Source organism: Capricornis sumatraensis, chromosome 21, assembly GCF_032405125.1.
Source record: "Capricornis sumatraensis isolate serow.1 chromosome 21, serow.2, whole genome shotgun sequence".
NCBI lineage: Eukaryota > Metazoa > Chordata > Mammalia > Artiodactyla > Bovidae > Capricornis > Capricornis sumatraensis.
Window position 1 is genome coordinate 35499349 of NC_091089.1, and position 16374 is coordinate 35515722.

Genomic DNA, 16374 nt, shown 5'->3' on the forward strand with positions numbered 1-16374 from the left:
ACAAGACGGGCGAGAACGCCCTAGCAGCTTCTCAGGACTGAGCTACCCAGCTCTGCGATGTGAGGACGGAAGAAGCAGCTTGGCCATTGAGCTCCACAGCCACCGCCTGCTAGATCTACACGCTGGGTCTAAAGAAACTATTAGGAAATCTGCTTTCCATGAGATGGTTAAGAGTACAGCCTGATATGAAATATTTTGTCATTAACTTGCTACCAAATGTAAGCTTTCACCTATCTCTTAATATTTACTAAAATATCTCGTGCCAGGATAAAGAAGATGTGGTATCTATATACAATGGACTGCTATTCAGCCATGAAAAAGAATGAAATCCTGTCATCTACAGCAACATGGAGCGACTTGAAGGGTAATTATACTGAGTGAAATAAGTCAGACAGAGAAAGACATACTGTATGATCTTACTTATGTGTGAAAGCTAAAAAATACAGTGACCAGTTCAGTTCAGTCAGTTCAGTCGCTCAGTTGTGTATGACTCTTTGCGACCCCATGAATCGCAGCACGCCAGGCCTCCCTGTCCATCACCAACTCCCGGAGTTCACTCAGACTCACATCCATCGAGTCCGTGATACCATCCAGCCATCTCATCCTCTGTCGTCCCCTTCTCCTCCTGCCCCCAACCCCTCCCAGCATCAGAGTCTTTTCCAATGAGTCAACTCTTTGCATGAGGTGCCCAAAGTACTGGAATTTCAGCTTTAGCATCAGTCCTTCCAAAGAAATCCCAGGGTTGATCTCCTTCAGAATGGACTGGTTGGATCTCCTTGCAGTCCAAGGGACTCTCAAGAGTCTTCTCCAACACCACAGTTCAAAAGCATCAATTCTTCGGCGCTCAGCCTTCTTCACAGTCCAACTCTCACATCCATACATGACCACAGGAAAAACCATAGCCTTGACTAGAGGGACCTTAGTCGGCAAAGTAATGTCTCTGCTTTTGAATATGCTATCTAGGTTGGTCATAACTTTTCTTCCAAAGAGTAAGCATCTTTTAATTTCATGGCTGCAGTCACCATCTGCAGTGATTTTGGAGCCCCCAAAAATAAAGTCTGCCACTGTTTCCATTGTTTCCCCATCTATTTCCCATGAACAGTGAATATAACAAAAAAGAAGTAGACTCACAGATATAGAGAACAAACTGGTGCTTATCAGTAGGAAGAGGGAAGTAGGGGGCAACACAGGGGGAGAGGAGTAAGAGGTATAAACTATGAGGTATAAAATAAACCTCAAGAATATATTTATTGTACAACACAGGGAATATAACTAATGTTTTATAGTAACTGTAAATGGAGTATAACCTTTAAAATTGTGAATCACTATATTCTACACCTGTAGCTTATATAATATTGTCATCAATTATACTTCAGTAAAAAAAAAAATCTCACCCCAGAAGGTTAAAGTGTTACTCGCTCAGTCGTGTCCAACTCTTTGCAACCCCATGGACTGTAGCCCACCAAGCTCCTTTGTCCATGGAGTTCTCTAGGCAAGAATACTGGAGTGGTTAGCCATTCCCTTCTCCAGGGGATCTTCCCAATCCAGGAATCGAATATGGGTCTCCTACATTGCAGCTTAAAGCTCAACATTCAGAAAACGAAGATCATGGCATCCGGTCCCATCACTTCATGGGAAATAGATGGGGAAACAGTGGAAACACTGGCAGACTTTATTTTTTTGGGCTCCAAAATCACCGCAGATGGTGACTGCAGCCATGAAATTAAAAGACACTTACTCTTTGGAAGAAAAGTTATGACCAACCTAGATAGCATATTCAAAAGCAGGGACATTACTTTGCTGACTAAGGTCCATCTAGTCAAGGCTATGGTTTTTCCTGTGGTCATGTATGGATGTGAGAGTTGGACTGTGAAGAAGGCTGAGCGCCGAAGAATTGATGCTTTTGAACTGTGGTGTTGGAGAAGACTCTTGAGAGTCCCTTGGACTGCAAGGAGATCCAACCAGTCCATTCTGAAGGAGATCAGCCCTGGGATTTCTTTGGAAGGAATGATGCTGAAGCTGAAACTCCAGTACTTTGGGCACCTCATGTGAAGAGTTGACTCATTGGAAAAGACTCTGATGTTGGGAGGGATTGGGGGCAGGAGGAGAAGGGGACGACAGAGGATGGGATGGCTGGATGGCATCATGGACTCGACGGACATGAGTCTGAGTGAACTCCGGGAGATGGTGATGGACAGGGAGGCCTGGTGTGCTGCGATTCATAGGGTCACAAAGAGTCGGACACGACTGAGCGACTGAACTGAACATTGCAGGCAGATTCCTTACCATCTGAGCCACCAGGGAAGCCCAAAGGACCACCCCAGAGACCACCCCAAAAAAGATAAAGACAACTTTATATTCCAGTAAGTTTGCCTTAGACAAACAAGTACTCTTGTTGTGATATCAGCAAAGGGGAGCAGATGGGGGTCTCTTTATCCCACCCACCACACCTAAGAAGATAAAATCAGCTTTGCCTGCAAGACCTGCTGGCAGGGCAGATGTCATTTCAGCCCCGTCTCCTCATCTCCCTCCCTCCCTGATACCTACGGAGATTGTTTCTTCTACAGAGGAAGAAAATATTCCCCAAATCACTCCTCTAGTAAAATAGGTGGAAGGTGGAAGTGATCTGCTTGGAGTGACTGCTCTGGTACAGTGGGCTGCAAACTCTGAGAGGGATAAGGGGTGGTCTGGGGAGCTACAGAAACCATGAACCATATTCTCAGAGAAGCATCGTTCAGATTTGTCTGTAACACGTTATTTTAAAAAAAAAAAAAAAAAAAGAAACAACACCCAAATGAATGTTCTGGCCAACTCAACACTTATACTCACTTGCAGATTACATCATCTCTCTCTCTCACACAAACACACACACACACACACATTCTAGCACACACAATTTTGTTCCTAGGCCCAGGTGAATAACACCTACTCTCTCCTTGTGAGTCCCAGACTAAATGCAATCTCAGTCCTGCAAAAAACTGCCTGTCCCCAGACGATGTTCCCTATTTCTGGAGCACAAGAACCCTGGGAGGGGGGCGGGGGTGAGAGATGGGAAGGAGCAGTGCAGATAACCCCCTCCACAGAAAAGCATCAGGAAGAGGATACCTGCTCAGAGGAGGGACTCTGGGGACGGCCTCATGAGCAGGATGCTCTCTGCTCCTCCCACCTGGCAGCGGGGAAAGGACTCTGTGCACAAACACTGTTCTTGTCACAGAGCCACTGGGCAGCTGGCCGTCCTGCAAACACACAGGGCCACTGGCCCATAAGTGCGATCCAGAATTCTGTTGCCCACGAGCCCCTTCCACCCTGAGCACCACAGCGGACAAGTGACTGCGCGCTGACTTGAACATAGGCTTTGAGGGTGAGGACAGGCAGATGGGAGCCTATTTCTTAATATTTCCACTTCACTGGAAGAGAAAGGTGGAAGGGTATTTTTCAGGGAGGACAGCTGTGCAAGCTGCTTGTCGAGACAAGGAGAAATGTGTGTCTGTTTATTTCAGGGCAACTGTGGGATGATGTGGTGGGAGAGCTGGGCAGAGAGGGTGTGACCTCGTTGGTAACACGGGATAAAGCGCTGAGCCTCACTTAGCATGTAGGTAGCAACCAAGCACATACGAGTGGACGGAAAAAAGCAAAAAAGTTGAGCATGGTGAGGAGAGCAGTGGCCTGGGAGCTGAACCCCAAGGATCCCAGGTGGGCCTGATGGGCAAGCGTTCACCAAAATGTGGAGAACACGATGTCTGAGCAACGCAGTGCTGAGAGCTCCGAGCACATGAATCCTGTGCAAAGACAAGCAAACAAAGGAGTTTGGAGCGGTGCCATGACAATGGGGAATAAAAAGGAAACTTCCTCCCCCAAAGTCTGGCTGAATATCTTTAGAAAACGACCTGAAGTCAGCCTGACCTTGCACACTCCTCCAGGGAGACGCTGTGCTACCCAAGGAGTTGCCCTCACAGCAATGGCAGGAAGGCTCCAGTTGCCGCTGCCAGGAGGTGCACTGGGGATGCCGGTCAAGTGAAGTCGTCTCCATGGCAACGGGCTCAGGGCCAAACATTAGGCAAAGACAACTGCGCGTGTGTGGGTGCTCGGGAGTCTCGGAGGTCGCCAGAAAGTCAGGCATGAGGGTGAACTCTATCCTTTGCTTATTAAATACACCTCGCATTGCACCCCCATCAAGAACAGTTTTCATCTGGAATCCAAAGCCTACCTTATATCCACTCATTTATTCACCCTATAATTACTGCGTGTCTTCTAGAGATACATGCTCGAGTTAGGGGACATGAGAGGGAGAGGACAAAATACAGTACGTTAGTCTTGACCTTGGTGCATTTTCACTGAGGACACGGGACACAGACGCAGAAAGTTAGGTGATCATGTGAGAGATGGGACGGCAGCGAGATGATGGGGGTATCCCTGTGGGCTTGCAGAGGCTTCACGCCTTCTTTGCATTTGTACCTTTAACACAGAACTCTTGAAGGACGTGGATAACTGGGAGGGGGTAACAGAAGAGGGGAAAGGAGAACCCATAACTGAAGAACTGAAGGCTTGCAAAAAGCATTTAAAGAAAGCGAGAAAGACCAGAAAAGCTGAAAAAAAAAAAAAAAAAGCTTAAGTTAGGGTAAGTGGCGGCCAGACCACGGAAAGCTGGTCTTTATCCTCTCAGACAATGGGGCATCAAGGAAGCTTTTTGTGCAAAGAGTGATGTGACAGACGTGCTACCAGGCAGAGCGACTTCCACCCTCCAGCAGCCTGCATGCAATACGGCATTCATTATGATGCCCTGTCATAACTGCTTAGTGGCGGTTCCCCTACCAGACCATGACCTCTGGTTAGTAGGCATGGGTGCCTTCTGTACGAGAAACAGCATCCAAACTGGAATAGGTGCTAGATATATTAAATAGTTTCAGCCATAAAACACAGTGATAAAATAGAATTTAAGACTCAAAAAAAAAAAAAAAGAAATCACAGGGACTGAAGGAAATGTTTTATCCTGTTTTCAAAAACCCCCACATACCAAGAGGATGAAATCACAAACATATGCATTTATCAACATTCTCTATGCATTAATAACAAAATTACGGAGCAAATAGATTTTTAAATCCAAGTATAATTATGTATGGGCTTCCTGGTGGCGCAGTGGTAAAGAATTTAGCTATCAAGGCAGGAGACACAAGGGGTGTGCATTTGATCCCTGGGTTGGGAAGATCCCTGGAGGAGGAAACAGCAACCCACTCCAGTATTCTTGTCTGGAGAATCCCATGGACAGAGGAGCCTGGTGGGCTATGATCGATAGGGTCTCAAAGAGTCGGACACGACTGACCAAGCAAGACCAAGAGAGGTGATTGCATACTAGCATTTCCCCTTCAATTAAGGAGAAAAAGAAACAAAGAAGGGAGAGAGAGAGGGAGGGAAGGAGGGAGGAAGAAAGGAAAGGAGAGAGAGAGGGCGGGAGAGAGAAAGTACGCTAGGAAAAGGAAGGTCAATTCAGAGATTATCCATTGTAAAAGGACTTCTCCAGGTCCAGGACCTGCAGGGGCCATGAAAGGATGGGAGATAACACATACTGTTTCAGAAGTTGACACCTGATGGGCTGTAGGGAGATTCTAAGGTGATACAGAGACCTCAGGCTTTGGAGACAGGGAGAAGGTTGCCATGGATAAGTAAAAAAATAATTTTTTTTTAAGTTCGAAGAGAGGAATAGCCTGAAGAGCAAGACAATGGCATGGGTTTCAGATATAGAATCAGCAGTAGGCTCAAGGACTTGAAGGGCCCCTAAAGATCATCTAATCTAACACTTCATTATATGTGTGAGGGGACAGGAGCTTAAAGAGGTCAGGGGACTTGTCCTCTAAGACCCACAAGAAAAGCTAGTAAGGGAACTGACGTAGAAATGATTTTCTATGAAGGTGGGATAAGCTGTCCTTCAGGGACCAGGACTGGAGCTCTGGGTCTGGGAATCATCCAGCGTGGAGGTGGTTGAAGCCAGATGAATGGGTGGGGCTTCAGGGGGACAAAGTGTAAAGGGCGGAAGGCAGGCAGCCAAGCGCTTGGCAAATAATAGCAAAAGCTAATACCCGTGCTAGTGTGTGTCAGGTACTGTTCGAAGGGCTTTGCACAGGATTATTTAATCGTCCCAAGAACTTCAAGAGGTGGGAGCTTCTAGGAAGAGGGAATGCAGGTGAGAATGCTGAGCTCTTCCATCCTGTGGCAGGAGCCTCATCTGCCCTGCTCACCACCGTGTCCCAGAGCTTGCCTGCACACCGTCTGGAATTAACCATTCATATTACTTGATGAGGTGCATCAAAGGGATCGCTTCTCCAAGTTGTTGGGGCTTGTGGATTTCTGCCAAGCTGGAAGCACTTCTGTTCCCAGGATGCCAAGTCTATGACCTTCTCTGGCATTTTGTTTCTCCATCTAACACAAATACTGAGTAAATCTGTGACGCTGGCTAAAGCCCCCCCACAAACGGCTTTCCTTTAGCGGCTGCTCTTCTCACAAGCTGTCTGCACCTGTGGTTTCACTGGATGTCCAGGTGAACTGCCATCTCCTATAATCAATCTTAAGATGCCTTGAAGGTGGTCAACGTCACGGTATTTTTTTTTAAAACAGTGCTTCCCAGTGTCCGTGTATCTGTCACCGATTGATAAAAATCTTCTGAGGATATTCTAGACCTTTGGTTCGTTCACAGAATCTGACGGCATAACCATCCCTTATTAAAAGCAGAAGCAAATTACTGTGCTGCTATAAAAATGAAATTGTGATCAACCTTTAAGACCACAATCCAGAGAGCTGTCCCAAACAATGGACTTTTTATCTTTTATAAAATATACTTCTGCAATCAGAGGTTGAAGAAGAAATAGAATCTAGAGTTTTAAATTTAGGTGGGACAGTGATAGACAACAGACTCGGTATGATTTCAATACCTTTGAAAGTGAAAAATGAAAGTGTTAGTTGCTCAGTCATGTCCGACTCTTTGCGACTTCAGGACTGTAGCCCACCAGGCTCCTCTGTCTGTGGAATTCTCCAGGCAAGAATACTGGAGTGGGTTGTCATTCCTCTCTCCAGGGCTTCTTCCCAACCCAGGGATCAAACCCGAGTATCCCACATTACAGGCAGATTCTTTACTGTCTGAGCCGCAGGGGAGGTCGGTCAATACCTTTAGACCATGAAATTTTTGCACCTTGTTTTATGTCTCTGGATATATTCCAGTGTCTCCCAGTTTACAGTCTATGGGAATTTGAATAAAATTTGTTTCCTACTATCCTGTGATTTTGTATAAATCTTAATTATGTTGAATAGGTTCACAGTGCTTTTCAGGTCTACTATATCCGTTACTTCTCTGTATATTCATTCTACTAATTTTTGAGGGTTCAATATTGAAACTCCAACTAAAAATCTTAATTTATCTACTAAAAAATAATCGTAATATATAGTGGAACTATATGTAATCTTGTTCTGTATTTTCAAAGTTTCCTATAAATGTGTTATCATACTTTCATAATTTACATAATTTCATAACCCACTCCAGTTTTCTTGCCTGGAGAATTCCATGGACAGAGGAGCCTAGTGGGCTACAGTCCATGGGGTCACAAAGAGTCAGACACAACTGAGCAACTAACACTTTCACACTTTCTTTCACTTCCAGCTATCTTTGATTATTTCTTTTACTTGAATGTTAGGTTCCTCCAAACGCATTCTTCATTTTCATTAGGAAATTTTTCAGAGGCGGTGGGAGCATTCTTTCCTCTAATATTTTCTAAAGAAATAATCCTTTAGGCAGTCAAAAGCTTTTTCAGCATCAACACTGTGGAATTATCATGGGTAATTTGTGCAATTTATGGTCATGTAATAAACTGAAGTTTTCCTTACATTATCTGCCAAGGGCCCTTTCACGACAAATCCGCTTTGATCATGGGTAGATATGTCATCCCATTACGTGATTACAGTCTTTTTGGTAACGTCAAGATAAAAGATTTCACCGTTTACTTTGGGTGCAGTGCAGGTCAGTAAGATTCCATTCCTGCTGATGTTCCCTCGGGCATAGGCAAAACTACCATACAGCCTGCCTCAGTTCCGAGTTAGGCATTTTCCAGGCTACTCAACTGCCATTGGTTAGTGGAGGTTTGTTAAACACTCCTTAGAATTTGTATCTAAAGTCCTACAGTACATCTCTCTCTCATAGGTGATGCCTTAAGCGTTTTTCTTTTTCTGACTGAGCCACAGCACACGTGGGACCTTAGTGCGTCTGAGCAGGGATTGAGACCACACCACCCGCAGTGGAAGTGTGGAATCTTAACCACTGGACCGCCAGGGAACCCCTGATATTTATGGTTTTCAATGCATTCTTGGTTTCCTTTTTCTGTGGCAGCAGCTTTGAGAAACTGTATGTGAGGTTCTGTTCATAGCAATTTCTTCTGTTGAACAGCTAATCCCTTTTAAAATTCTCCCACTGGTTCTAAGACAGTGAATTCTTTGCCTTCTCCTCCTGCCTGAAAACTGCCTCTCCATCTCTGTGGCTCCTTTGCCTCCTATGATTAATCACAGGGACCCCCACACCTGTTCTCCCTCCTCTGTGTCTACACCTTCTCCTTGAGGGTCCTCTCTCACTCTCACCCTCGTACATAGTTCCCCAACCTCCAGTCCCAGCCCCAATCTCCTCCCTTGGGTGTCCTCTTTTCAGAAGAAAAAGTAAAGAAGTCATTATGGAAAAATGGAACTTTGTTGGACTGGTTTGTACTTTCTGTGGTCTAGTGAGTTTTTATTTTCAATTAAATATGGGGACACTGTATGCAGCTATGACAGTGGCCGCTGCAATGTCCTGGGCTCCGTACTCTGCCAGGATTCCATCTCCCAGTGACTGTTCATTCCACTTCTCCTTGTTTATCTGCCCCTCTTGCTCTTCCATCTGGTTTTTTCTTCATTTTTCCCAAGGTTATATATACATTGCTCATTCACCTGTTCAAATGGAAACTTGTTCTTTCACCCTGTCTTTCTTTAACTTTATTTTGTATTGGGGTACAGCCAATTCACAAACAATGTTGTGACAATTTCAGGTGAACAGCAAAGGGACTCAGCCATGCATACACATGTATCCGTTCTTTTCCAAACTCCCCTCCCATCCAGGCTGCCACACTGAGCAGAGTTCCATGTGCTATACAGTAGATCCTTCTAGCTTATCTATTTTAAATATTGCAATCTGTTTTTATCCAGATTCCTACTCCCTTGAGTGGGGGAAGGATTTTAATGCTAACACCTCCCTCTCTGCTTCTTCCACTTATTTGTCAGACTATTCATTCCTCTGAACAATTAGATGTTGGATTCTTTCCTTTGATTTGTTTTTCAAATATATTAAAAGGAATATCATTCCTAGTTCAATCTGTTTCCCGTTTTATAATACCCTGGATATCCTTCTCTGTTTTTTTTTCTATTGGAAGATAATCTCTTTATAATGTGCTGCAGCCAGTTCTAATTCTTCACTTTCCTTTGGTCTGGTCTCTCTTCTTCTACATTGACTGGGTCGCGACTGGCACATTTAGGTCCTTAGAGCTTCCCATTTATGCATCTTCTCCGGCCACAAGAGAGCAAGCAACTCCTGGCACAGTGCCCCTTTCTGCTCTGGGACATCTCCACAGTCCTGGTAGAAGTCTGTGCTTCTGCTGAATACCACTGTTCTTAGATGTCACGACTTACTGGAAGTGGGTTAGACCTCTTCACAGGCCCACTGGTGCAGTCAGGACCCTAAGTCTTAAGTAACGAGCTAAGTCCCTGGTATCCTTCCAGAGAATAGCTTATGCCCCAGAGGGAACAGATCCTAATGTATGTTCATTAACTGTGATGAGAACTCTCTGGTATCACCTCAAAATTCTTTGTGCAAGTCTCATTAGGTTTAAGCTCATAGTCTGAGAAGGACAGACGACCAAGCTGACTCAGGGAAGACTCACAACCTGTGGTTTTAAAGACTTGGACTCTTCCATGACTCAAGTTCTCATTCAGCTTCCTTTCCCGAGAACAAAGGAACTACTAGGAATGGGGCAACAATCACAGGTGTGGTTAAGGGCCCGTCCTCAGGAAAAGTCAACGTTGCTGCTATAGAGAGGGGAATGTTGTCCCCAGAAGGTACATCCAAGTTCTAAGCCCCCAGTATCTAGAATGTGACCTAGGAAGGAGGATTTTTGCAGACATAATCAATATGAAGTTATACTGGAGTGAGGCAGGTCCTAATTCAATACCACTGGTATCCTTAAAAGGAAAGAAAGACACGGGTATACATATAGATATAATGGAATACTACTTGGCCATAAGAAAAAATGAAATTTTGCAATTGCAACAATATGCTTGGACCGGAAAGGCACTGTGCGTGCGTGCTAAGTCGCTTCAGTTGTGTCCGATTCTTTGTGACCCCATGCACTGTAGCCCACCAGGCTCCTCTGTTCCATAGGATTTTCCAGGCAAGAATACTGGAGTGGGTTGCCATTTCCTTCTCCAGGGGATCTTCCCCACCCAAGGATCGAACCCGGGTCTCCTGCATTGCATGTGGATTCTTTACCATTAGAGCCACCTGGGAAGCCCAGAAGACATGATGAATGAAATAAGTCAGAGAAAGACAAACAGTGCATATCACTTATATGTAGAATCTAAAAAAAATAAACTGGTGGGTATAAAACAATAAAAACAGACTCACAGACACAGAGAACAAACTAATGGTTACCAGTGGGGAGAGGGAAGGAGGGAGGGACCAAGAGAGGCAGGAGATGAAGAGGCACAAACTATTATATAAAAGCAAATGAGCTACAAGGGTATTTTTTACAGCAACATATAAAATATTGGAAATATAGTCAATATTTTATAATCATTATATAACTCTAAAAACCTGTGCACCACTATGTTGCACACCTGAAACGTATATATTATACATCAACCGTACCTCAACTGAGAAAAGGTAAAAAAAAAAAAAAAATTAAAGGCTGAAAGAAGAAAGAAAAGACACAGACACATACAGAGGAGACCCCCGTGTGAAGACAGATGCACAAGCAGAATCCACGAGACGACAGAGGCAGAGTCAAGGAATTTCAAGGACTGTCGACAACATGGGAAGGAAAGAGATAGGCATGGAACAAGGTCTCTGCTGGAGCCTTTAGAAAGGGCATGGTGCCGTCGACTTGATTTCAGACTTTAGCCTTTTGACTCCGAAGACACCCAGTGTGTGGTCATTTGTCAGAGCGGCCTCAGGAAATGAACACAGCTGCAGTGGAGTAGGAGGTGCGGGCGCCTGCCAGCAGCAGCCACAGCCCCTCCCGGCTGTCACACCCGGATCACAGACACAGACCCAGACATCCAGTACCCGGCGTGGGATCGGGGGGACAAGGAAGGGACTCAGAAGGGACCTGAGTCTCATGTTGTCTCCTGCACATGTGCATGCCACACCCGCCTGGATGGAAGAAGATCTGCTTCGGTCTCCCTGCCACATAATCCCTGTGGGATTCTTTCCAGCCTCTTCTTCTAGGAGACAGGGTCCTCTTCTTCACCCCCTGTGCTTATTCTCCAGTCCTGCAGAGATCAGGCTGATCACTCGGATCACACGACATCAGCCTCTGGTTTCATATGCGGAGCTGATCTGCTGGAAGAACCTCTTGGCCCTACAGCATTTGTTTGAACCGCCCTCTCCTTCTCATCACTCAGCAGCTGTGCCTGGTGGGCCCGGGGGCAGCCCCCCTTACAGGCCAGGCTCTCCAATAGGTACTGCTCACCCTGCCACCCTCCCCACAACTGACCCTCCGGTGGAGACCCCACATGGCCTCTAGCTCGCCTGTCTGAGTCAGGGCGGTGGGATCTGGATTTTAGACTTCATCATGTACTGTGCCTAACAAAACTAGCAGCTTACGAGAGAGAAGGTTTAGAGCTCAAACCTCAGTACAGGCCAAGAGGCGCTCACCACCCAATGACCCAGGAGATGGAACTGATCACTTTATCACACACGCAGCACGTAAACACACAGAATGAGGCTGGAGAGGACAGTGAGGCTGCTTGAACCCCAGGCAACAGCTATCTGCCCACCTAGGCTCTGCCAAGCTACCCTGAGCCCCAGGGGACCAGTTACTCCACACACCACGCCTGTCCTGGGTGGGGAGCGCCACCGAGCAGTGTTGAAGTGGGAAGTAAACAAGGACCCAAGTGGGGGCCCATGGCATCTTCTCTTCCCAGGACAGGATGCAACAGGCTAGCCCCCCAGGCCTCACCTGCACTGCCCGTGGTCCCTGTCGCACTCCAGGGTGGCGGCCCTGTTGGTGCCCATCCGGGAACAATTGCAGCCTTCACAGCCGGCCAGGGGGTGGAAGCTGAAGGAGTGCACCTCACACATGTCACACTGGGGCCTGACCGTCCGGGGAGGACACAGGCACCGCCCTGTCGTCTCCTCACAGAGGCGCCGGCCGCAGTTGCAAGCTGGCCAAGGATGAAGAGACATGGTGTAAGGGTTAGACGCCCCTGATCTCCAGCAAAACTGCACCGCCAGGGTTTCCAGAAGCTTCCAAAGGGTATCTGGGAGTAAGGTCTTGTTTTTCCTTCATTATGGCATCACTGAGTGTGGTTGATCTGAAAGGCTCCTTTCTGGGGCCAAGACCAACCACGTCCAATGCTGAGGGTGGACAAGTGTGTGGACACTGAGTGAGGCATCACTGGACCTACTGACCTCAAAGTAGACACTCGTAGGGGCTTCCCCCTCATCCCCAGGCTGAGGCTGTGTGCCATTCTAATGTGAAGTCTGGCCTTCATTAGAGGGTCTGCTCCTCCCAGTCTCCCCAAAGGGCCTTCACGTTGCCCCAGGGCACTGGGCCCAAGATCAGGGGTGGGGCCTGCAGCAGGCAAAGGCTGGCCTCCACGCGGGGCCTCTGCACCCCTCACACAGCCTGGGCTGCGCCTTGTCTAGGGCGGCAGGACAATTCTTAGACGAAGATCCACGGCCTCCTCAGAGAGGAAGGTGCCCTCTGACCCTGGGTTTCCTCCCACCTCGACTAAGCTTTGGTGGTTAGGCTGCAAAAACTGAAGCCTACCCCATCCCACTAGGAAGAGGGCCAAGCTGTCCAGTGTTTTGAAGCTTAAGGTTATTTCCCTTCACCTTCTTTGCCAAGGGCATGGGTCCCCTAGGCCGGGAGACACAAATATGTCTTTTTTAGAAGCCTGCTACTCAGAGAGTGGTCCCTGGACCTGCGGCATGGGAATCCTCTGAGTGGCTGTGGGAAATGTAGACTCTCAGGCCCCAGCCCAGGCCTCCTGACTCAGAATCTGCACTCTCACAAGATCCCCAGGTGAGTCTCCAGCACAAACTGGACAAGCCCTGCCCTGGGCAGGCTTCATCCGCCTGGACCAGAGATGACCTTGGCTGCCCCGAACGTGCACTTACGTTTGCAGTGCGGGAACCCGTAGAAGCCCGTCTGACAGCGGGTACACTGCCGCCCGATGACATGGGGCCGGCACGGGCACTGCCCGCCCTCGGGGCTGCAGGGGTGGCCGATGGCCCCGGCAGGGTGGCACTCGCAAGGCAGTGCGCCCTCGTGGTAAAGGGCCACCAGGGATCTGGCAGAATTCTTACAGAATTCAGAGGCTCTCTGGGGGCTGTGGGAACGAGAACACACAGTGAGATCCTGGGAGGCATGCCCAGAAATGGTCCCACCTTCCCCTTCCCACACACCCCACCAAGCAGTGTTTTGGGAGAGGGGCTCTGGAGTCTAGGAAAAAGTGAGCGGAAACCCCACCCCTGCACTTACAACGGTTGACAGCCACCCACCCAACCCCATCTACTTCAGGACTCATCACAGGACTGGTGGGCGGGAACCTTTGGTGGCTGGAATAAAAGGGTGAAGATTCATCTATACGATGAGTTGTATGGTGTATAGGTTCTATCTCAATACAGCAGTCACCAAAAAATTTATACCTGCATGTGCTATGATATACCACTTAGGATAATAATGAGGAGGAGGTGAATCGTCAACTTTTACTGAACATGTATGTTAAAAGTTTTCCATTTAACCTCATAAGCTGAAGCTCCAATACTTTGGCCCCCTGATGGTAACAGCTAACTCACTGGAAAATCCCCTGATGCTAAGAAAGATTGAAGGCAAAAGGAGAAGGGGGCGGCAGAGCATGAGATGGTTAGATAGCATCACCAACTCAATGGACATTGGAGCAAACTCCGGGAGATGGTGAAGGAGAGATCCTGACGTGCTGCAGTCCATGGTGTCGCAAAGAGCTGGACACAACTTAGTGACTGAACAACATTAACTTGACACCCACCTAACCAATTAGGCCAAAGCCCCATTTCACAGGTGAGACAAGGAAGGCTCCTAGAAGTTAAGCAACATTCTTGAGGGCACAGAGCTATGGAGGGTGGGGTAGGCACTCAAATCCACAGTGGTCTGACCTCAGAGCCCTTGCTCTTAATATTTTCTGTACAAGAGGTTTCCACCCTCTGGAGGCCCAGGTTCCTCAGGAAACCTACAAGGTGGCAGGGAGGAGGGGTCTGCAGGAGAGAATGACAGGAACTGATAGTAAGGGCTGTTCTAGGCTCTTAGCATCTGGGAACCCACCAAATGAGGATAGGGAGGCCCGGCCTTCTGTAATGCTCCTCACTGATGAAAGGGCAAAGGAGAGCGGGAATCAGGGCTGATGTGCCCTGCAGCGGAGGAAACCCTGTGTGGTATCTTTCAGGAATCCGAGTTGGCCGACAGGAAGCAACAAAGAGGAAGAGAAACCCCCAAGCAGCCTGTGAATCCCGGCTTGGGGGTGATCTGCTGAGATCAGAGTTGAAGAGGGAAATCCCGCCCAGACGGACATGATGAGATAGTACACAGGTCAGTGTGTGCCGAGGATCAGGGACTCACTGCTGCTCCCTTGGGCGCTCAGAGGAGGAAGACAGACCCAAAGGCCACCCCTCCCCAGGCCTCCTGCTTGGTTGGGAATGTGGGACAGCCTCAGGCCTCCCATGGCTGTGCCACAAAGTGATGTGTGCGTGCTAAGTCGCTTGGGTCATGTCCGACTCTTTGCAACCCTAAGGGCTCCTCCGTCCATGGGATTTTCCTGGCAAGAATACGGGAGTGGGTTGCCATGCCCTCCTCCCGGGGATCTTCTCGATCCTGGGGTTGAACTCACTTCTCTTGTGTCTCCTGCATTGGCAGGCGGGTTCTTTACCACCAGTGCCACCTAGGAAGCCCTCACACAAAGTGATACTTACTCAATATAAAAACTGTCTCCTCCACAATTGGTGACAAACTCCAACGACTTGTCCAGTGATTTTCTGTGAAGGATCTGGTAGTCGTAATTCTCTGCAGGCACCACCAGGACACGGACCTAAAGGGAAAGTGTCAGCATGCCTTTGGATTTTCAGCAGCACGGCACATCCACAGCTCCACCATGCTTTCTCTTTGCTAAGATCACGTTACGTCGCTTCAGTTGTGTCTGACTCTTTGCAACCCCATGGACTATGGCCCACCAGGCTCCTCCATCCATGGGGAATCTCCAGGCAAGAATACTGGAGTGAGTTGCCAGATCAGTGTTCTTTATTGTTAAGTCCAAGACCACATGAAACAGAACTTACAAAAAGAAATCACAAAGCAACCCTAACTCAGTGTTGAAGGCTCAGGCCACATTCCCCCTAGGGAAATGATAATGAGTTGGGGGGACAGACCCCCTGGAGCGCCTGCTCACAGGCACAGCAGCCTTGGGTGCTGGGTGGGGACAGGAGACAGAGGCCTGTTATGATGTCAGGGCCCCGTGTGATCCATCCCTGCGATGACCCTGGATCTCCAGGGGGTGGAATTTTGTATTTTTATATATTTATTTTAATTTTTTAGTCTTTCTTTTTCTTTCATATTTATTTGGCTGTGCCAGGTCTTAGTCACAGCTCAAGGGATCTTTGATCTTTGTTGGGGCATTTGGGATCTTTTTAGTTGTAGCATGCGAACTCTCAGTTGTGGCATGTAGGAGCTAGTTCCCTGCTCAGGAATCAAACCTGAGCCCTCTGCATTGGAAGTGAGCAGTCTTAACCACTGGACCATCAGGGAAGTCCTCATTCTGTATTTTCAGAGAGTAAGCAAACTGAAACGGCAGGCCCAATGGGGAGACTCATATGGTGGCTTGCCCCTGAAATGCCTAACCTGTCAGATACTCTATTATGAATAATTGTGGCCCCAGTCTTTAAAAATACCGCCCTGTATTCTCTGTACCTGTATAAATCAGACCACAGCAGTAACAAATGCTGCAGGAAATTTCAACATCTTTGTCAACTACTCAGCCACTGACAGTGTACAGAGTCTATTGCTCTCATGTTATTCAATTCAACAAACATTGCCGAACACCTGTGCCAGATGGTGTTTCAGGCAC

The 16374-nt window shown here is 47.6% G+C and overlaps 1 protein-coding gene across 1 annotated transcript in view; it reads right to left on the reverse strand.

Moving 5' to 3' along the window:
• LOC138097474 (laminin subunit alpha-3-like) overlaps window positions 1-16374 on the reverse strand; it is a 173431-nt gene that overhangs the window by 17067 nt on the left and 139990 nt on the right. The window contains exons 23-25 of the mRNA XM_068993656.1: window positions 15227-15342; window positions 13400-13611; window positions 12237-12441 (exon numbers count right to left, since the gene is read on the reverse strand). Coding sequence (XP_068849757.1) covers window positions 12237-12441; window positions 13400-13611; window positions 15227-15342 — 533 coding nt within the window. The remainder of the gene's footprint in view (window positions 1-12236; window positions 12442-13399; window positions 13612-15226; window positions 15343-16374) is intronic.